Source organism: Pleurodeles waltl, chromosome 8 (genome assembly GCF_031143425.1).
Source record: "Pleurodeles waltl isolate 20211129_DDA chromosome 8, aPleWal1.hap1.20221129, whole genome shotgun sequence".
Classification (NCBI taxonomy): domain Eukaryota; kingdom Metazoa; phylum Chordata; class Amphibia; order Caudata; family Salamandridae; genus Pleurodeles; species Pleurodeles waltl.
In genome coordinates this window covers 604670367-604692974 of record NC_090447.1, presented here as the reverse complement: position 1 = coordinate 604692974, position 22608 = coordinate 604670367, and the positions used below count along the sequence as shown (strand labels likewise).

The 22608-nt window shown below is 41.9% G+C and overlaps 1 protein-coding gene across 10 annotated transcripts in view; it reads right to left on the bottom strand.

The window, feature by feature from the left end:
• Window positions 1-22608, bottom strand: part of MAP7D2 (MAP7 domain containing 2) — a 361083-nt gene that overhangs the window by 66652 nt on the left and 271823 nt on the right. For 8 of the 10 annotated variants that reach the window (XM_069204676.1, XM_069204679.1, XM_069204680.1 and 5 more), the window contains one exon: window positions 22117-22246. In XM_069204676.1, coding sequence (XP_069060777.1) covers window positions 22117-22246 — 130 coding nt within the window. The remainder of the gene's footprint in view (window positions 1-22116; window positions 22247-22608) is intronic. The other 2 variants (XM_069204677.1, XM_069204681.1) reach the window with 1 other exon arrangement.

The window sequence follows — 22608 nt, the reverse complement described above, 5'->3', positions numbered from 1 at the left end:
TCTTAAAGAAAGTCACAAAAGTGCACCCATGGTATATGTCGTACCCCTATAAAATATTTGTGAACTGTATTTTAGCATGGGTAGATTTGCTCATGTGAAAATCTATTGAGCATTTGCAAGTTCATTTTCCCTCCAGCCACTTTCTTCCCAACCCTGGAAGAAGTTCTAATTCTGCCATTGTCAGGAGTAAATATCCAACCTTTCTTTTTATGGGAAAATATTAGAGAGAAGCTGGTGAAAATCTTTAAAACATGCAGGTTAGTAGGTTTGCAGACTCAAGGGCATTCCAGCCCTGGAACTATTGCTTACTGCTTCCTCCAGCCCCAGTATGCAGATCTGCAGAAAGGTAGCAAAATAAGGAAATTGCTACAGTAGGGATTGAAACTGCAAGTATTCAAGCCCTACTGTGGTAGTAGCCCTGGCATAATCAGAGAGGCTATTATCAGAGCTCCTACATAATGAGATTGCTGCCATAATTTGGCACCACACTACATGGCACCAAAGGGACAAGTAGATCTTTTTACAGGACAAGTAGATTTGAGAAGCAACCTGTCCCCTGGACAAGTAGATATTTTAATAAATTCCACACCCCTGAAAATCATTCATGGAATCATTAAAAATATATGGAATTTGAATGACCTCAGTAGGGCCAAATACACGATAAGGTACTTTATCCCACACAATACCATTAGGAATTGGAACAGCTGAAATGTTCACAAAGGACAAGTCTCTTCGGACCTTATGGGAAGAAACCTCATCCAAACTCATCTCATGTCAAAACCTCATCGAGCAGTTCAACAGCAAAGAGTTCAGGAAGATAATGACCATTTATCCGCAAAAAGAAAACAATGACAAAACCGATTTAAAGCAGAAAGGCAAGCAAAGTCAATGTTATCCATTGCTAATACCACGGAAAAGTAAAATTATTGTTTCTATGCCAGTTATAAAGCGTATGTGTTTCTGAAACAGTTGGAGCGGCAGACGCAGAAGAGTTTGAAGAAAGTTGTCTATGTCAACAAAGTAACTAGGATCTGTTTGCGCAATGGCAGGTGCTGGTACAAAACTGTTAGATGGACCCAATGGTGGTGGTTCATAATAAACAATGTCATCTGTCTGTGTTAAATTTGAATAATAGATATCCACAGTTTGGACATTTCTTGTTGGTGAAGTTATGACAGAATTTAACAGAAACTCGTTCTCTGCCCTCTCCAAGCTTGGAGAGACAACTGTAGTACTGGAACTTGTAGAAGCGTTATTCAGTGCTTGAAGAGGCCTATCCTGTTGGGTAGTGGGGGAAGTTAGGGAACTACCCAGGAACCCTTGTGGTCTACTCTGCAGAATTGGCCATATGGTGCAACTTGACTTTGTCAATTCAAACAAAATGGTTTTCTGTAGAACCAGGCAGTGGTGGTATTATGACAGTCTGGACCCATCTATTCCCAGAACTGGAACTGTGCTGGATGGGATAGGCCAAATTCCTTTACAGCATTATTCTCTGATACCAGATCCCCAAATTTAGGACTCAAGCTGGTAGATGTTGTTGGCAAATCACTCATTCCCAAGGTGGTGGCATAGGCAGGATTAATTTTTACCACGTCATTTTTGTGTTTCCTGTAAAATCGTGGCACATTCATTTATGTCAAATGGTGTTTCTGTGACAACCATGCCAGGGCAATCAAGATCTGGGTCATACATAGGTTTCCAAAACAGGACCTCGTAAGGGGTGCATCCTCCCAAGGACTGTCTGGGGATATTATTTGGTGCTCTGTGCACCCCATATAGGTGATAAAGCCAGCTACAACCAAAACGTAACACCCTTGCTGTTAAGGATTGCTTTAAGTCTTGATTTTTCCTCTCCACAAAGGAATTCCCCTCAGGAAGAGTAGTAATCGTTGAACACACATCGTTGCCATTGTGTCCCTGAATACCCTGGAGGCAAAAGCAGGGCCCTGGTCCAAGTGGAATGCTGCAACTACATATGTGCAGATGAAGAAATGCAAATCTTGAATAACAGTTCTGGTGTCAGCCGATCATTGTGACCATACCCACAGGAATCTAGAAAATGAATCAACAGCAACTAAGATTTATCTCTATGCACCATTAGATTGTAAGGGACTGCAATAGTCCAGGTACACACAGTGTAGTGGTTTGTTTGACACTTGAAGGGTTGTCTGTGGTGGGCATTTGCCAGTGGATCCTTTGATTTGTTGACAAATTTCACAACAGAGGACATACTGCTTGGTCTGTTTGTAAAGACCTGGCCACCAATAGTGTTTCTGTAACAAGAATATATATAGTAGCTGCCACACAAGCATGGGTAAAAGTTCCACCATCAAGGGCTGCTTTAATAAGATCTGGTCCCTGATCTTGGTTAGGGATCACACGATCACCCACACCTTGAACTGTTTCTAATGTAATATTTTTGGCATTGAAGAGGTAGGTATATTTAAGCAGGGTATGCTTTTGGTAGGAACATGCCTTCAGCCGAGGCTTTCATGGCAGCCAATGACTCATTGTCCAGTCTCAAGTGAGAATAAGTATTTGTAGCAACTGAAGCTATAGAGACTGTGGATTTTAGCAGATTTGCCCCCCAAATGTTTACTCCTACACGTTGGTAGCCCAATTAATGTACTACAAGAGTCCTGGGTAGTCTGTCTTTAAGATCTGATATCCTCCCCACAGGTTTTTGTGTTTGATGGTGTTCCCTTCTAAGTCTGAACCATATCAGGCGCTAATGATGTAAGTAATCATTGCAGGACTGGACACAGAAGTACAAATCATACAGAATCAACGTGGGCTATCCGCAAGTTCCAGTGCCAAAATGAGAACCTTAAGCTCTACAAGTCGTGCAGTGCAGTCCCCTAAGGTCTGCGTGTAGGTAAGTTAAGGGTGGAATGCACCATCCCTCATGATTCCGCTGACTGCTGCGCAAGCAGTACCTACACCTGGTTGTGCCGAACCATCAGTGCAAATGAAGGTTCCACAATGATCAAGAGGCATGATGCTAGAGGTTATGGGGTATTAAAGCTCATATAGTTGAAATTCTTGGGTATGTAGTTTGGGGTTGAGAGAATAATCAACATCAGTGGCAGTCAAGGAGGTTGCCCACTGAATCCAGCGTGGATGTAATGCTTTTGCATTTGGAATTCTAGCTTAGATAACCGCCTCAAGGGCTGGCAACAGGGTAACGACATTGAGTTTCCTTTGGGCAAGTGGACTCTCTATAATGACAGCCATCTGTACAGTAGTCAGTATTTTTTTTTGTCAGGGCAAAACGTTGTTCTGCATTGGAGTACAAATGTGATTTGTATGCTATGGGTACCGTTTCACCCTCATTAAATGTGACATAGTTGAACCCAATGGCACCAGCAATTATTCTGATGACTATGTTATTTTGTGACCATATCACGAGTGTATTGTGCTATTAGCATGTCTTGTTGCAAATCTATAAGTATGCAGGTATGTTCTGGTGTCCAGTGCCTGCTTGAAAAGTTAGAACAAATAAAGTCTTAGAGTACATGTTCTGCCAAAAGTAAAGAAACCCAGTAATGACTGAAGTTTCTTGATAGTATTTGGCGGTTGAAGTTAAACACACTTTTCTAAAAAGTGCGGTGCCAGGCTTTTGCCTTCATCAGATAATTTGTATTCTAACAATAGGACACTAAGAAAAGCAATTTTAGTTTTGTTGAAAATAAAACTGTAGCCTTGGGCACCGAATCCTAGAATAGTGCGATCCATCCGGGCCAAACGTGCATTGAGGTCCTCAGCTGTCAAGTAAATGTTATTGACACAAGACAACACCTCTGGATACATGTCTTGTAGTATTGTTGTTACATGGGTAGAAAATACCTAGGGGCGGTTCTTATACCCTTGAGGCAAGCTACAAAAGCATTGCTGAAAGTCTAATGCATTGAAGGCGCTAAGATCCTGGCTTTCAGGTGCTACACTTTGGCAGGAGAAACCACTCGAAATATCCAAGGTTGTTTTGTACTTCTTTCACACTATATTGTTGATAATTGAGGTGCTGTGTGCATTTTGGATTGCAAATGTGCATGTATGACTGTTTAAATGACTATAATATATGAATGGTCAGGTTTTGCTATGGGGATAAATGGGTTATTCATTGCAGAGATTCAGGGTTCTATTGCTCCCTGCTACACCAGTTGTGTGAGAATCTCTCTCAGAGTTGATTTAGCTTCATGTTCAATTGGGTACTGAGGCTGGATCTGTGGATTAGATCTAATTGGTATAACATGGTGGGGGAAATTCCTGTCTCACCCTACGTGGTTGTGGTACAGCACAGGAGCCTGAGCCAAGGCCCAATGAGCAGCATAGGCTTCTTTTACTACATCTAGAATGAGGACTGAGGAGGAAGGCAAAATTACATCTTCCCCTTGTGAGAGCAAGCGAACAAATTCAGGTGGCAAATCTTGTTCTGCCAACAGAATATCATAATTTAGTGTTAATCTTCTCCAGAAGATTGCTTAACTGTGAGCTCAAATGCTCCCTCAATTTCAACACTTAATCTGTATACCCTGTCGGGTGGGGAGATTTGCCTGTCTTCTGTTTTGACTTTGGGGAAGTTGTTAGTTGGTGTCACATCCAGAAGCTCTATAATACTCTGGCAACAGATCGTTACCTCTGCCGCGCTGTCTAGCAGAGTCACTGCCTACATCCTGTTCTTCAACAATGTGCTCAGTATGAGTAACATCTTAAATTGAAAATGCTGCCACCTTTTTCTTTTTAAATTGGGGTATTTGTTGTGGAAGTTTATCTTCCTTTTTTGTGAAATGCTCTGATGAGCGCTGAGAGTCCTTTTTCGGCTTCACATAGTCACTTTGGTGTTCAGACCGTCCTCCTCTGTCACTCCATTTATCCGGTGTGTCAGGAAAGAACAAGGTGGGTGACTGTCAGTATATTGATATCTATCTGGTGTTTTGATAGTATCCCTATTCCTAAAATTGTAACTTTTTCAGAGGTCTACGGTGAAGATTCTCCTTTTTGTGGTCTTCTGTCTTTATTTTGTTTTCGTTTATCCCAGTGTTTTTTAGGGACCTCCTGTGCTTACCTAGAACCCTCCTTAGTGGTGGTACTCCTTATTTGTGGTTTAGGTGGTCGGACCCCCAGACTATCCAGACCTATACTAGCACACGTTTCGGAAATAAACTTCTCGCTCCTGGTCACGTGGAGAAAGTGGATAGGTGCCTAAGTGTTGGACTGATTACAAACTCTTGTGGCAACAATTGCTAGCTGGAGTATCATGTACTTTGCCACGTCAACCTTGGACAACGGTACATGGTGAAATTGTTGTGCACAGAATAATAATAACAATGCTTTATCAGAACCTCAGAGTTACAGCTGATTAGAAAATAAAACATCCCTGCTGAAAGCAGGCTAACTGAAAATGAAGAAAACAGAATAAATGAAATCAGAGCACATATTTAGGTAAAAGGGCACAGGCCTAAGCAAAGCTAAAATATGGGTGCCCAAGCAGAGTGTAAAATGAATCCACAACAACCAAAAAGCTAGAAATTGCATCAGGTTATGGAAAAAGTAAACTATGAAAGTGTGGCACAAGCGTAGACAACAGTAGAGTGTGTCACACAGCTATACGTGGTGTAAGAATGCTGTAGGCCACACACCCATGTTAAAGAGTAAGCAAAGGAGCTCAATTGAGAACACAATAACACAAATAACTTTAAAGTGTTGCAGTTGAAGGCCAACTCACGTCCTATGAACACCTCTCCCAAGGTACTTAGCATTTATCCATTGGTGCATCTACAAGAAGGTGCAGTAGGATTTGAAAACCCCACAATTGAGACCCCCTTCATGATCTCCAAAAGTTACCCTATATGTTGCCCCACAAATGCCAAAGCCAAAACATGCGAGCGCACCTATGTAGCAAGTAAGGTAAGTGACTCCCAGTTTTCAGGACTACTAGAAGCGCAATTCACACTACATTTAGAACCAGCTGCTCCCAGAAGGATAGAAGCGGAGAGCAAAGTTCAGAAGATAGTGATGACTAGTCATATGTTTCATCAGCAACACTGCATTTGTTGCAGAAAAATGACACAACAGGAAGGGGTAGTTAGGAAACAAATGTCTACCTCACATCAAAGAAATACAGATGATGCTAGATGGAGTGAGTATGTAGACAGGGTTGCTAGCAAGGCATGTTGGCCACTATCCCAAGAAAGAGATACGTCTGAAGGTAGTCTACCACACTGGCAGAAGGAGAAGGGGTACCTAATAGCTTCAAAAGCATTTAAGAATGTTTATCGCAAAGTAAGAGTGGGAGAGATGCAGAGAAATGAGGAGAGCAGGATATCACAATGACTTTTCAGGACAAACTGAGTTTTTGGGAGAATAACAAGTAGGACAGAGTCTATGCATAAGCGTGTGGATATTAGGGATGAACTGCTTGAACCCCCAAAAGCTAGGCATCATCCCTATGACGGTGGTATTCAAGAAAGACCCCTTATTGAATTGGATCACACAAAAGGTGCAAGGGGATTGCCTAAACATCTTGATATTAGAGAGGGAGAACAGGAGATGTTTTCCACTGTTAGGAAAACTTGAGCGACAGAGTTGAGTGGGTGCGGTTTCAGGGAACACATGGCCAGCCAGACCCTAGGATCGGATCTTGTGAGGGTATGGGAGGATTGAGGCTACATGATAGACCAGTGCAGCACATGAGTGTTTAAACAGTTTTGTGCAGCACAGATTTCTCCCCTAGTGAGATTTGCTGAAGGAGAGAATAGCTAGCAACGAGCTGTGCCATATGTAGATAATTTAGCAGATTGGACTGAATGGTTAGCTTAATAGATGAGTCCATGGCCACAAGAAGGGTCCTTTCATGCACGGGATATGGCGAATGCTAAGGATTGCATTCTTTATGGTGAGGGAAGATCCTGACTGGGATTATCCCTATATGCAGAAATGTTTGCACGTGTGTCAAAAATATGCCACACAGCACAATCCCCAACATCCTTCCATTCCTGTATTTTAGATGCCCCTGATAAACAAAGGTCTGCGGCACCCCATTAGGGGCCAGATGCAGGAAACAAATAGCGAGTCGCAAACGGCAAAAATTGCCGTTTGCGACTCGCTATTCGCGTTTCCCAATGCAGAAATGCATATTGCGAGTCGGTACCGACTCGCAATATGCATTTCAGAATCGCAAATAGGAAGGGGTGTTCCCTTCCTATTTGCGATTCTGAGTGGTATGCAATACCATTTGCGACCGCATATGCGGTCACAAATGGTGTTGCAGTTACCATCCACTTCAAGTGGATGGTAACCCACTCGCAAATTGGAAGGGGTCCCCATGGGACCCTTTCCACTTTGTGAATGGACCCACAAATATTTTTTCAGGGTAGGTAGTGGTCCAAGGGACCACTACCTGCCCTGAAAAAAAAACGAAACTAAAGGTTTCGTTTTTTTTTTTTTTTTAAGTGCAGCTCGTTTTCCTTTAAGGAAAACGGGCTACACTTAAAAAAAAAAAAAAAAAAAAAAAAAAATGCTTTATTTAAAGCAGTCACGAACATGGAGTCTGCTGCCGACAGCAGGACTCCATGTTTGCGAGTGCCTAGACTCGCTATGGGGCCGCAATTAGCGACCCACCTCATGAATATTAATGAGGTGGGTCATTGCGACCCCATAGCGAGTCGCAGACGGTGTCTGAGACACCGTACTGCATACCAATTTGCGAGTTGCAAATTGCGAGTCGCAGGGACTCGCAATTTGCAAGTCGCAAATTAGCATTTTGCTACATCTGGCCCTAGGTTCCTTGGCCATAAATGGACAAGGAGAATCTCAAGAAATTGCTGCTGCTCCTGCTTACAGAGGGAGCAGGGAAATGGATCAGAGCTTTTGAAAGATAAACTGCAGGTATGACCTTAGTAGTAAGAGACATAAAGAGTCTGCTTAGCTCTCTCAAAGGAGATGAAACACACAGTTTTCAAAACGCTGGAGTGAGAAATATTACCCTCACCGAGACCAGATATGATGGATTCCCCTTTAAGTTTGATACAGCAGTAGTTTGGAATCAGCTGAGCCCTTTATGGGCTATCCGGGACCATGGGGGAGCCCTAAAGGGCTCGCCTGTGGTCCCGTACATGTATTTTTTTTCAAACTGTAAAGCAATCCCTTTATGGGCTATCTGGGACAGCGGGGTAAGCCTCAAGGTCTTCCCCAGCAATCCCATTGCTTCAGTAACCACGGAGCTGCTTAAGCAGCAGCTCTGTGGTTGCTGAAGCAGACCTTTTATCTCTGTTCCCTGCACACACTTCTGGGTGGTGGGGACAGAGATGAAAGGTCCTGTTTTTGACATCGGGACCAGCTCAAAATTCATTGCAGATCCGGGGAGGTGGTGGTCCCCAGGGCTCTGGGGGAGGCCATTGGGCCTCCCCCACATATGAAAAACATTTTTACCCCGGATTTGGTGGTACCTGGGGCGCCACACAGCCCCTGCTAATAATTCAGAAAGTTCTGGGAAGGTGGTGATCCCCGGGGCTGTGGGGGAGTCAATCGGGCCTCCCCCACTTATTGAAAGCATTTTTGTCCCGTGGATGGTGTTCCATGGTGTCTGCGACCCCGCTCATATTTTACAATTCGCCCGGGGAGGTGGTGGTCCCTGGGGCTGTGGGAGTCAGGAGCCCCCCCCACCCACCCCATTAAACAGAAAAAAGTGCCCCCAGGACCTGGCCCACCCAGGACTTAGTTAAAACAAGTGCAGGAGCCTCCACTTGTTTTTGTTGTTTTTATTTATTTTATTTTTTTAACAGCGGATTTATGACCATGTTGTGAATTTGTGTTAAATTGTGTTTGAAAAAAATGCTTTTTAGCCCTGTAGTGGTCCCTTTGGGACGCTAGCAACAGAGCTAAGGGGTCAGGGTTTTCGTATCCTGGCCCCTTTTGTATTTGTTATTTTTTTCTGGGACTCGGCTTCAGCCGATTCCCAAGATGGCTGACAACACTTCAACGGCTTTGTTTTTGAAGTATTGTCAGCCAATCAGATCTCAGCACGAGATCGGGAGGGGTCGCGAATCCTTCGGCGTCCCTATAGATACAAATTTGGATTTTCTTTAATTTCTCTACAACTACTGAACAGAATTACGCCCAAAAAAAAAAAAAAAAAAAAAAAAAAAAGGTAACGTTCTGGATCTTTCAGCCAAATTTGGTTGTATTTCCATCCAGTAGTTTCAGCGCAATTGCTGTTCAAAATCTCTATGGAAAAAGGAATGGGGAAAACGTGTTTTGGGACCCCCACTTTTTTCTCAGCCTCCCCTCCCAACGGATCACCCCAAAACTTTCCAGACAGCAGCTGACACGACTTGCAAAGTTCTCTGGAAAGTTTTGTGAAGATTCGTCAAGCAGCGCCACAGGTACAGGCAAGTTAAAAAAAACTTTTTATATACAAGCTAGGTCCTAACTAGAACTACCTAGTGGCAACCGCTACTAGGTAATACTTCCCAAACACCCTTGATACAAGTGCCAAATAATGTTGCTGTAGATGAAGTACACAGCCACATACAGTAGAGCATACGTTATAAGCTAATCAAGGCTAAGTTCTTTCCAAAACAGGCGTTCTGGAGAAAGGTAACCAACAATGACCAGGAGGTCCACCCTATGACAACTAGCCAACAAGTACAGAAAGGATCCCAACTTTGACTGACTTTTCTTTGTGAACAATGACTACACCCACAAGCAGTCAAAATCAACGTCAGGAAGCCATGGTTCCAGTTTACCAATGTCCGTCTGAATCCAGCATCATGCCAAATACCATAGACAATGTAAATGGAACAAGAGGTCGGAATAAGATTGCGATCGTACAAATAACCCCCTCCACCTCCGTCTTTAGAATTTTTTTTTTGAAGAACAGCGTTATTTTTGTTTTCTCTTTTCTTTCTTCTCTTAATGCCATTGTTCCTATTGTTGCTTTTCTATGGCAGCATGCCTTTAGTTTTAACATTCTACACCTGTGAAGAGAACTTTCCATTTAAGCCAAAGTAGCTTATAATGTTCTTACCAGATTATTAGATAATATGTGGTATCAACTTATATTAAGACATAGGATCGGGAAGTACCAATGAATTCTCATGCCTCAGGACCAGATAAGCTACATTCAACTAAAGAAGTATCCCCAAGTACAGCTTTAGGACTTTTGCATCTCAACTTGTGTATGATTAAGACCCAAATGCAATTAACAAATGTCAAGTTAGAATGTTTTTTAGTCACTGCCACAAAATATGACTGCTCAGCAGATGTTTTATATAGCAGTACAGATGGACAGAATATTAAGGATGAGATTTCACGTATGAAGAATACAGGTTGTCCTACCACTGTAGATTGGATCAAGATGATCTTAGATTTAGGATTTCTAGGAGTAACATGACAGCCCACTGTCTGTAGTAGTTACTTAGTGAATTCTTTAACCCCAGATTGTGTTCGTAGGGCAGGATTTAGAATCAATGGATCAGTTTGTCTATGAGAATTCTGATGTTGAATTTTTCCTGTAGGGTCATGTCTTTATGAAATGGTACTGATGTTAGTCAGGATGCAGTTAGAAGTGTACACATATCTGGGGCAAAAACACTGATGTTGCACCTGGATAGAAAGCACAATAAGTCTTAGGACTGTCATGAGACTAACTCCTGTTTCTTTATGTTTCAGAGGAAAGGGCACTGTTATTGTAGGTGAAAATATTGTCTGTAAGACTACAGCAGATAACGCCGACATGCAGGAGTGCTCCTTCAGCCTTATGGAACTACTATTGGCAGTATGGAGAACTACTGTATACACAGTTACCAACAAACTGGGGAGGCCTCTGTTCAATCGTCACCTTGCACGCCCCTGTTTTGGTAATTCCAGGAATTGACATCTTAATTTTACATGAACACCCTATGAGCCACCCAACGACTTTGGTACATCATCGAAGGAAAAGAACTGCAGAGTATTATGGTACCAATACTTGGAATGACATTTCTCAGGAGTATCGGTTTTCTAATGATGCAAAGTTGTTCTTTGGAAACATTCTACTGTTTGTTCAGGCTAAGGCAACTGCTCAATGGCTGCAGATAACTCGATGGGAGTAGCTGAAGTGCATCAATATCACAAAGGATGGATTCAATGCTATAAAAGAGCTGTGTGCTATGAGGTTGATGATAATGCAATCTGGCTAAGTATGACGACCATGTAAGAAGGGGTATGTGCAAAAATTGAAACTGCCTCTTGTATTTATGTCCGAGCAAATGATGCGCTCAATGGAACTTTGTCAGAGACTATACAGACCTTACACTCTTTAGAAAAGACAATGGTAAATGAAGGAGTTGCCCCAGAAAATTGGTTCAGGGGTAGGTGTTATTGCTGCCATCCTGGATGTTGGGAGCCTTGTTGCCAACTACTGTGGTCTTAATATTAATATATTGTGTTGTACTGTTGATCTTATTTTGTAGAAGAGTAGGTGATTAGGCAGGAGTGGTGATTCCGGTTAGAATACCAACACAAGTGGTAGAGTCTCAGGGCAGTATATATTACCTAGTGACAAGTGTAGATCAAGGTTTAGATCCAGTAGTTAAAATATCAACTGGGGAGTGGTTTTTGGTTTACATCAGACTGACACAAGACAAAGTGAAAGAAATGCGAACAATTCAGCACTCTTAGTCAGAGTAATACACTGAGTAAAGCACTTTTCAAGGTTTGTATAGGTAAAGCTTGCAGCAACACGAATACACTTCTGAAAATAATCACAGCAGTAGAATAATAATGATCATGGAAACAAACAATGAAAATACACTACTTCAATCATGGATAATATATCTACAAATACAGTGATTATATACTCATTCACAACGCAAAGTTAAGAATAAGAATAAAAAATGCATCACCATGGGGCAAGGTAGGGACATCATCTCTTTGTCAACTTCAAGTCGGGAACCCACTGGAGAGAACCATCCTAAATGGGAATGAACTGGGCAAAGGCGCCCCCCGCCCGGACTGAGTTTGATCTAACCACAGTTGTCACACTTCCCTCTTAAATAACTTAAACAAGCAGGAATTCTAGAAACTTCCCCTTCCCATACTGAAAGTTGTTGTTCATATGCTTGCTGCACCAGTCCGTGTTGAAAGAGCTGGAAAGGGTTGCAGTAAAAGGTCAACACAAGTTTAGCAAGCTTGAAGGAATTTATGGTCCTTGCATACAGGCACCTATTCTGTTATCCTAGTTAAACAAGAATGAAACTGAAGGTTGTTGAAGAATAGGAGCAGGAGATTGAATTAGCCAAAAGTCAAAGGGTACGCAACAGCCGATAAAGGGTTTGGGGAGCAGAATGATAAAGCACATTTACCAATACACATATATACGGGCATGGAGAAATGTTAGTTTGTTAAGCACTGTTAGACTTGCAATAAAGGATGTGTAGTAATTTAGGTTAAATGTTAGGGTCATATGGTCACAAGTGCCATGATGTTTTTCCACAACTGTTTACCTATGCAGTGTTACACTGTTTGACATTTTGTAATGAAGTATTGTCTGACTGTACAAAAGAAGCTGCCTGTGAAGCAGCAAATTGAGACCAACTGTTTACTGGTGTGTACTTGCTACTCTCCCTCTCACGACAGTAAAGAACTGTTTTTACATGGTCAAGAGGAGTTTGTCTTTCTTTTTTTTTTTTTAAGTTACCCTGCAACAATCCATATATACCAACTTGAAATCAAACAGAGGGAGAAAGTGTGTTGTCTTGCCTAGTTTCTTTCTTGCCCTTCAGGGGACTTTTAATGGTACAATAAAGGGGCAATGCAGCAAGCGGCTGTTGTGTATTAACCACTCAAACACTGAGCTGGAAAACCATAATGGACCAGATATGCCTATGCATTTTCCAATCATATTCTCTGATTTGAGAAAATATACAGGACAGGTGGTTGTTTGAGCATGGCAAAAAAAGCTATGGGAAAACTGGAATGATTATGATTCACCACATCCCTCCTACAATACAATGTTGTTCCTCAACTCTAAATCTGATAATAGAGGGAAAAGGTGATTTGCCCATGTCATTGTTAAAATGTCCTATTGATGTTAAGAAAGCATTTATTGTTAGGACATCTTTGATCTATTATTTCTCATGTGGATAGCTTCAATTTTTGCATATATGTGGGTAACGTACTTCTAGTTACTAACGTGAAACACTTGTGCTAAATAAGGAGCCAATAGTGTAACAAATGTATTGAAGAACTGTGCAGAATCCTATCTCTCTCTATTGTATTTTCTGAAATAACTTGCAACACCACAGCATGAATTGGCAGTCCCTAAGTCACAATTCAGTGTTCCTCTTATTTACACAGTTAGCTATACAATTCTAAAAATACATGATGAAGTGCAAAATGACTTAATTGAAATCCTCCATTATTTCTCCTTCCCCTTAAGAATCATAATTGAGCCTTATCTACAAAATAATCTGCTCCATGAACACCCTTGTCACCTTCATATGTCTATCCGCTTTCCAGGCTTTATGCTACTTGCATTGATAAGGTCTTCAATGCACTGCAGACTATCAAAACATGCATGCCGTTCACAGTAGTCTTGAAATAGCCTTTAGTCTGAACAAACAGGGCATCACAAAGCTGAGATTTATGATGTGCCTACAACGGCTCACATGCTTGCCCCAAAGCTCATAGATATCTAGTGTCATCATAGAATTGACAGTCAAACTCATCAATTGTAGCTCTTTAGAAAGAGCTGGTGGCTAGTGATTGAGACATGAAGGAATAGTTCAATTGACAATAGGACTCTTTCCCCCTCCCGCAAAAAATAGAAATTATGATGAGAAATAGGATACTGACTTGCAAGACATAATGAGATTAAAAGTAGACTGATATCTGGGACCAGGGGAGAAGAGTTTACTATCGCTTACATCCAATCCCCCTCTATCACCCTTTACAATCTAGAGCTATCAAAATCACCAGAAGGAAAAATAAACATTTGACGGCTGATGGTTAAGCAACAAGAAAGAAAAGTATGAGGGAGCTACAGGAGTCAAAATAGCTTAACAAATTATAGAAGATACACCTAGGTTTAATAAGTTCTTCAAGAGCATCAAAACTGCTAGAGTGTTTTGCTTCTAGTGCTCGTACAAGTCATTCCTTCAGCTTTGGTTGTTTGGTTGTTTCAGTAACTTTGCAGAGACCTTTGAAAGAAGACCAGATGACTTTTCAGGTGAGATGAAAAACTGAAATCCATTTTCAAAAAAACAAAAGCCTGGTCCAGAATACTGAACTTTATTATTTGTGTGTGTAAATGTTTTTATTAGAGTTTCAGGTGAAAAACATTTGTCTGCTATAAAAGTTACAAACTAACCTAGGTAACATACAAGCGATATTTACGTTGATCATATTGATCATATTGTCCAAGCCAGTGGTGGCCGGCAGCTTTAGGAGGGAGGGGGCGGGCGGGGCACACACACATTCACACACTCATTCTTTCACACACAAACATGTACGCACGCACATCCATTAACAACACTCATACCATTCAAACATGCATGCATGCACCAAACATTCATTTTAAAAGATCGCGCACACACATTCTTTCACACACACGCACATCCATTAACAACACTCATAACACTCGAACATGCACGCGCGCACCAAACATTCAATTTAAAACCTCACACACATATACACACACACTTACCTTCAGCCTCCAGGTCCCAGGAGGGTTGGGACTGCTGCCTTCCCTCATTGGCTGACCTGAGGTTAGCCAATGAGGGAAGGCAGCAGTCCCAGCCTCGTTACAGAGTGGGATGGGGTCAGTGTCACTGATTGACACTCGCCCTGGGCCCTTCAGGGCCTAAACCTGAAGCGCCCAGGGCGAATGTCAATGGGTGACGCTTTCCTAGTCACCCAGGGGAGGGCCTCGAGGCACCTTTGCTGGGCCGAGGAGGTCATGGCCATAGGAGCTGTGATCTCCTTTGCCCAGCAAAGTTCAGTTCAGGCAGCCAGGAGTCTGCACAAATTGCATGTCTGCGCCTGGCTGCCTGACCTGAACATGAAGACAGTCTGTCAGGCTGACCTTTATTCAGCCTGACAGACACTCTTCATGAGGGCCAAAAGGTGGGGGGGGTGGCCCCTCCGCCCTAAAGGACGGGCCACCACTGATCCAAGCATTGCAAAATACCTTTTCGACCGTAAGTAAAACAAATCCTGGGTTTCACCACGTATTCCACCTCCCTTCTGCCAACCCCAAATGTAGGAAGAGAAAATAAAAAGGATCGTTATTAATGATTTAGTGTACATCTCAAAGCAAAAGCTCACAGAGAAATATAAGGAGGGTGGGTGGTTCAGTCAACCATGTCAATTAAAGAGGTCAAAGACCCTTCAACAAGGAGGAAGGACTAATTTAGGAGGGCCACCTCTCAGCTTGACATATAAAAGTTTCCATTTAGTTCTGTAAAGTAAATGAGTACCATTCATATTGCTGATCAAACAGTCAATAACAAGTATGGCCAACAGTCTGTGATACCACTAAGTGAGTGATGGACACTCTATATTTTTCCATTTTAGTGGCCTCTAGGCATTGGAGCACCATGTGACATTCATGCTTAGTCATCGTCTCAGGTACATGGGTCTGAGTTACAGGGACATCATCTCTGGCGATGAGGGAAATGGGTAGCCCAAAGCACCCTGCACCATTTTGGAAACTTCCTCCAAAAACGGACTGAGGACAGGGCAAACCAACCAGATATGCAGGCTCTCTCCCAGTGTTCCACACCATCTCCTGTACCTATGAAAGGCATTGTGTTACATGCAATTTAGTCTGTGGGGGTGCAGTACCAACTGTATCATACTTCGTAGTATATTTCGTGACCAAGGTTCGAAATGAAAGAAGAGTATCTTTACCCAGTAGCTTCTAGGGTTCGTTTGCGACTTGTATTCCCAAAGCTCTAATATAATGCCAAGTTAGTGGAGCATCATGTACAAATAGTATTTTATAAAGGCTAGAGATCATATCACTAGTGCACACCAGTTTAGTAAACAGGGTCTCAAATGGGGTCATGTATCTGGTAGCCCTTGGACAAATGATGGGATGAGTTACCAAGTGCTGGATCAGACCACAGCAAAGTCATTCAGACTCCTGAAGGCCAGAGATCAAGAAGACACTACTCCCTGGCAGGTCCGACAGCCCGTGGTCTAGGTGCATCCCATACAGGTACAGCCAGACCACCAGCCAGGGACATTTGGGTCTCCCTCGAGCTCCCGCTTGACTAGGCATATATCTCTGTTATGCCGAATCCAGGCCTATATGTTGAGTGGAAGAAAAGAAGAAGAGGTAGGCATGCCCCACACCTTGAAGGAGGCACACTCCCCCCAGGGCCACTACAAGCACCTATGTGCAGATGTTCCCACAAGAGCCCTGGGAAGGGGGCGTCCATCCCCAAGTGACTATTGTCCTTATTACTCTTTTGCAGCATTTGTCAGAGGATCAGTGGTGCAGTTCTGCGGCAGGAGCCACGTAGCTATGTGGGCATGGTTGGGGTACGTGGCGATGGCACAGCTAGTGCCATTCTTGGTACCCAGGGTAGCATTCATCAGTTACCGGTCCAGCCCTCACAGGTGGCTCCAGTCCATTGGGTCCGTCCCTAAAGCACTGCAGAATTCCAAACATGGGCTGACCAGGCCCAACTACACCATGCAGTAAGCTAAAGGTTCAGCCATGGAGCTGTTTTTATTCCCTTTAATCCAGTGGTTCCAATTTCCATTCAGGCTGTGGGCAGCTCCACTTCGATGGATCCTCATCTTGCTGTGAGTGCCCTGAACCTGATGCTTCTTCTGGAGAACAAGTCGCCATGTCCCCCATGGGCAGCCCGAACAGGGCCACCACCTTCCAGACCTTTGTGACGTTTGTCCCGAATTTCAAAGGAAAAACCGAAGGGGCTTTGGATTGTTGTGAAGGTGACATCTGGATATACAAGATACTGGAGCCAGCTGTTGCCACCGTGGGAAAAGAACAATGTGTGTCATGACCAAGCGGTGTTCTGTAGCCTTACAGTTAATCCAAAACTGAAGTGAAGTGTGCCCCACACATTTCTCCGCCTAAGACCCAAGTAGTTAACAGAGGGAACGCTGTCTTAAGAATTTCCACCATATATTTAGACCCATTTTACCACTTTTCCTCATCAGTTCCATTTTATATTACATCACCTGTTGATATACTAGACATCCATCGATACATTTCAAAATGACCCTGGAGTGCTCAGACAATCTCCTCTGCAGAATCCTCAAGTAGGCCTTTCTGTCGGTTTCTTAACTTGAAGTCAGACAGCTGCCAAATTTAGTGAGTCTGCAGTCATCTTTGGGGTATTGTACGAATCTCTTATTTTTAATTTTGCTTCTGCTGTGTGGATGCACGTTGGGCAATGCATTGATTGGATAAAATGCAAACATAGCTGTAAAGTACTTAGCCTCTATTTTAATTTTTGTTGTGTTGAATGTATAGGCCCCTATAAGTAGGGTGACCAGGTGTCCTGGATTTGCTGGGACAGTCCGGGTTTCTCACCAGCTGTCCCAGCAGATTTCAGGAAATTTTGCTCATGTCCCGGTTTTTAGAGAGGGTCGTCTGAAAACGGTGGGAGGTGATTTTATTTTTTTGTTTCCCAATGCAGGGATAGTTAGCAGGTGTTATCAGACAGCAATTTAATTAACAGGCATTATATACTGCCTCTTCTGTAATTCTATGCTGATGAGCACTGTCATTCTGTGCGCTCATTTGATGTAAAATTCTAGTCCTTCTATTTTTTGCGAAATGTCCCAGTGTTTGGCTTTAAAATGCTGGTCACCCTACCTATAAGGCATGTTTAGAAATATCATAGAACCCCCAACTTCAGCACTATTAGTACGACTTACTTACGCCATATGGCTGGAGGAACAAATAGCTTGGTTTACACAAGGAAACATTCACACACCACCAACCTTGAGTAAGGAAAAGTAGCAAGGGGAGGCCTTAAACCCATTCCAATATCTCTAGAGTGGGGACGAAGAAAGTTTTATCTAGTGGGATTCAACCTCACAACTAACTACAGAATTGGCTGGATAATAAAGGGAAGTAGAAAGAATCGCAAGGATGTGGAATTCCTATAGCCCAACACCCAGGACTTGTTTAGGGTCAAGGACAACAAGTTTTCACATTTATGTTGTCCTTGGGGCAAGTAGGCCCAACCCCCTGCAGCACAAACTCTTTGGCTGCCAGTTTAAAGTGCCACTTTATGAATCAGGGAAGGGCATTGTCTGCAGCTAAGGTAATATTTGAGTCCATATATGAATCCTGTTCAAACCTTTATTTGTGCTTCATTAATGCAAAGCCTTTATCATCAGGGTGAGCACACTAAGGAAATGTTGTAAGCTTCAACTGACCTACTGATAGTAGTTCCAGTATAGAAATGTGTACACAAATTACAGAGTTTAACAATATGAGGCTATGTATAATGCTTCCAGAATGCTCTCCGAATAGATGCAAACATTTGCAGAAGCTTGAAAGCAAGATTGACTATTCTTTGCTTTCAAAATAAAAACATTCACAAAAAAGTGCAACTAGGAAAAAAAATGTTTCGCTAAACTACTGTGAAAGTGTTTGAAGCATAATTTTGTTAAATGTGTTGATGCATGCTAGAAAGTCCTGAAAAATATTTATAATGGAAAAATCAGTGTAACCAATTTCAACTAGACTATAGGAAACATGAAAACAAACCAGCATTGGTAAAGCCAGTAGGTTCGACATCGGTTGTCAGCCTTTTGGTTTTGTCAATGTGTGTCTTGCTATGACATGGGTTCTGTAAAACTTGTTTTTGTGGGAGATGCCAAGCCCTCACTATTATAACAAACACTGACAAAAAGCAAAAATATGTTTTGGTTTCAAAAAGCACACATTGCCCCAGTAATTTCTGTCATTGAACTAAACTACTTTGTCTGCAGATAAGATTCTTGTGAAAGAGCCCAATGCTGTCACTCATAGTGAAGCCAGCCAACAGATAGTGAGACAGACTGACAGAATTTTAATAAAAACAAAAAGTCTTGGTTAATGCCAGACCTAATTAGGAGCATAATACTTAACGAAAGCCACAAAAGTGCACCCATGCTATATGTCCTTGCATTAGTTTAGATTTATAGCTTTTATGACTTACCAAGAATTACAGAAGCAGGCAAGGAAATGGTACGCCTAGAAAATATTTGTGAACTCCATTTTAGCTTGAGCAAATATGTCTGTGTAGACTTGCTCATGAGAAAAATACAGGGAGTGCAGAATTATTAGGCAAATGAGTATTTTGACCACATCATCCTCTTTATGCATGTTGTCTTACTCCAAGCTGTATAGGCTCGAAAGCCTACTACCAATTAAGCATATTAGGTGATGTGCATCTCTGTAATGAGAAGGGGTGTGGTCTAATGACATCAACACCCTATATCAGGTGTGCATAATTATTAGGCAACTTCCTTTCCTTTGGCAAAATGGGTCAAAAGAAGGACTTGACAGGCTCAGAAAAGTCAAAAATAGTGAGATATCTTGCAGAGGGATGCAGCACTCTTAAAATTGCAAAGCTTCTGAAGCGTGATCATCGAACAATCAAGCGTTTCATTCAAAATAGTCAACAGGGTCGCAAGAAGCGTGTGGAAAAACCAAGGCGCAAAATAACTGCCCATGAACTGAGAAAAGTCAAGCGTGCAGCTGCCACGATGCCACTTGCCACCAGTTTGGCCATATTTCAGAGCTGCAACATCACTGGAGTGCCCAAAAGCACAAGGTGTGCAATACTCAGAGACATGGCCAAGGTAAGAAAGGCTGAAAGACGACCACCACTGAACAAGACACACAAGCAGAAACGTCAAGACTGGGCCAAGAAATATCTCAAGACTGATTTTTCTAAGGTTTTATGGACTGATGAAATGAGAGTGAGTCTTGATGGGCCAGATGGATGGGCCCGTGGCTGGATTGGTAAAGGGCAGAGAGCTCCAGTCCGACTCAGACGCCAGCAAGGTGGAGGTGGAGTACTGGTTTGGGCTGGTATCATCAAAGATGAGCTTGTGGGGCCTTTTCGGGTTGAGGATGGAGTCAAGCTCAACTCCCAGTCCTACTGCCAGTTCCTGGAAGACACCTTCTTCAAGCAGTGGTACAGGAAGAAGTCTGCATCCTTCAAGAAAAACATGATTTTCATGCAGGACAATGCTCCATCACACGCGTCCAAGTACTCCACAGCGTGGCTGGCAAGAAAGGGTATAAAAGAAGGAAATCTAATGACATGGCCTCCTTGTTCACCTGATCTGAACCCCATTGAGAACCTGTGGTCCATCATCAAATGTGAGATTTACAAGGAGGGAAAACAGTACACCGCTCTGAACAGTGTCTGGGAGGCTGTGGTTGCTGCTGCACGCAATGTTGATGGTGAACAGATCAAAACACTGACAGAATCCATGGATGGCAGGCTTTTGAGTGTCCTTGCAAAGAAAGGTGGCTATATTGGTCACTGATTTGTTTTTGATTTGTTTTTGAATGTCAGAAATGTATATTTGTGAATGTTGAGATGTTATATTGGTTTCACTGGTAATAATAAATAATTGAAATGGGTATATATATTTTTTTGTTAAGTTGCCTAATAATTATGCACAGTGATAGTCACCTGCACACACAGATATCCCCCTAACATAGCTAAAACTAAAAACAAACTAAAAACTACTTCCAAAAATATTCAGCTTTGATATTAATGAGTTTTTTGGGTTCATTGAGAACATGGTTGTTGTTCAATAATAAAATTAATCCTCAAAAATACAACTTGCCTAATAATTCTGCACTCCCTGTATGGTTGAGTATTTACAAGTTCACTTTCCCTCAACCACTTTTTCCCAACTGCAGAAGAAATTTTATTTCTGCCCTTAACAGAAACACATTTTCAAGTTTTCTCAGTATGGGAAAATATTTGTAAAGAGCTTGTGAAAACCCCTAAAACATGCAAATTAGTAGGTTTTCACACACTCAAAAGGGCATTCCAATGCTGGAACTACTGCTTACTGCTACCTCTAATCCCAGTACGCAGATCTGCAGGAAGGTGGCAATATAAAGGAATTGCTAGTATTCAAGCCCTACTCTAGTAATAGTCCAGGCATAATCAGAGAGGCTAATATCAAAGCTTTTATATAATGAGATTGCTGCCATAACTTGTTGCCTCACTACATGGTACCAAAGGGACAAGTGGATTTTGTTACAGCACAAGTAGATTTATGAAGCAACCTGTCCCATGGACAAGTAGCTATTTTATTACATTCTACACCCCTGAATGTGGTTAAGATAATTTTATTTCCATGAAGGAACGTAACAGAATAATTATACTACATACCCTACAAAATAATAAACATATGGAATATAATGGTGAAGGATAACCAAGGTGAAACCATGATTAGTCTTGTGTGCTTAATGTGCATTAGTACAAAAAATGGTTTTGTAATATGAAATTTGAATTCATTGAGCTATGTAAGGCATATTCAAAATCCACACAAAAAAAATCTAAGGAACTAAAATTGATATAAAAAAATAAGGAACAACTAGCAGCTTTGTCTATCAACTACATGCCAGACATTTTCAAACATAGATAGTACAGAAATTAGCATAGGAGGACTTTCAGAGCAAAGTTTTGCACAGTGTATTTATATACTTGGGGCTTCAGTGAACTACAAAAAATTGCAATACTCTAAAGGCATCTATTATTGAAAAAAAGTATATTAAGCATAGTAATGAACTGCATTCACTCTCAAACATTGCTTTTCTAAACCCAAACCTGGAGATAAGCACAACAATTTCTCCTCTTGTTACTCCAGACATGTAGAGCGATCGAACCACAAGTGAGTTATGCTAGCGAGCAGTGTTCATAATGCTGATGTTATACTACAACTCTTTAGAGCACGTTCTGAATGTAGCATGCAAATAAGTCCAAAACAGCCATTTGTCCATAAGATGAACCATTACTACACCAAACATTTACTTTTAATACTGAGCAAAAGTAACACAATTATAATGATTAATTGGGAAAAGTGTGACGAGAAAGCATGTTCATATTGCAAGTCAGCAATGGTACTCACCTCTCAGCCTCCTCTCGTTCCTGTCTCTCTTGTTCTTCCTGCTCCTTCTGCAGGCGCGCATGACGCCTCTTCTCTGTCAAAATTTTTGCAGCTTCTTCGGCATCGGTCGTTCCTGCTGTCAGCTTCCCTGCTGGTGAATTACCGGTTATTTCATTAAACAGACCACAAAATACAAAATGACCATTTTTCCATGATTACATGTTTAAAAGGACAACTATTCCCTATCTGGGAGTAACGGGTGTTCAATGGACAGTAGGGTTAAATTAGTAAACTCGGCTACAGGAGAGGATGTTTCAAACCAGTAGCGTGCTTGTAGGAGTGTACCAGACGTGAATAACAGGACTACCATCACTTACAAGTGCTGTGGATAAACCAATCATGGAATGTAATCATTATAAGAAAAAGAGGGTGAAAATACTAAGCAAATGCTTACTATAATAATACAAATATCAATCTAAAAATACTGAAAAATTCTGATTTTATTAAACAAAT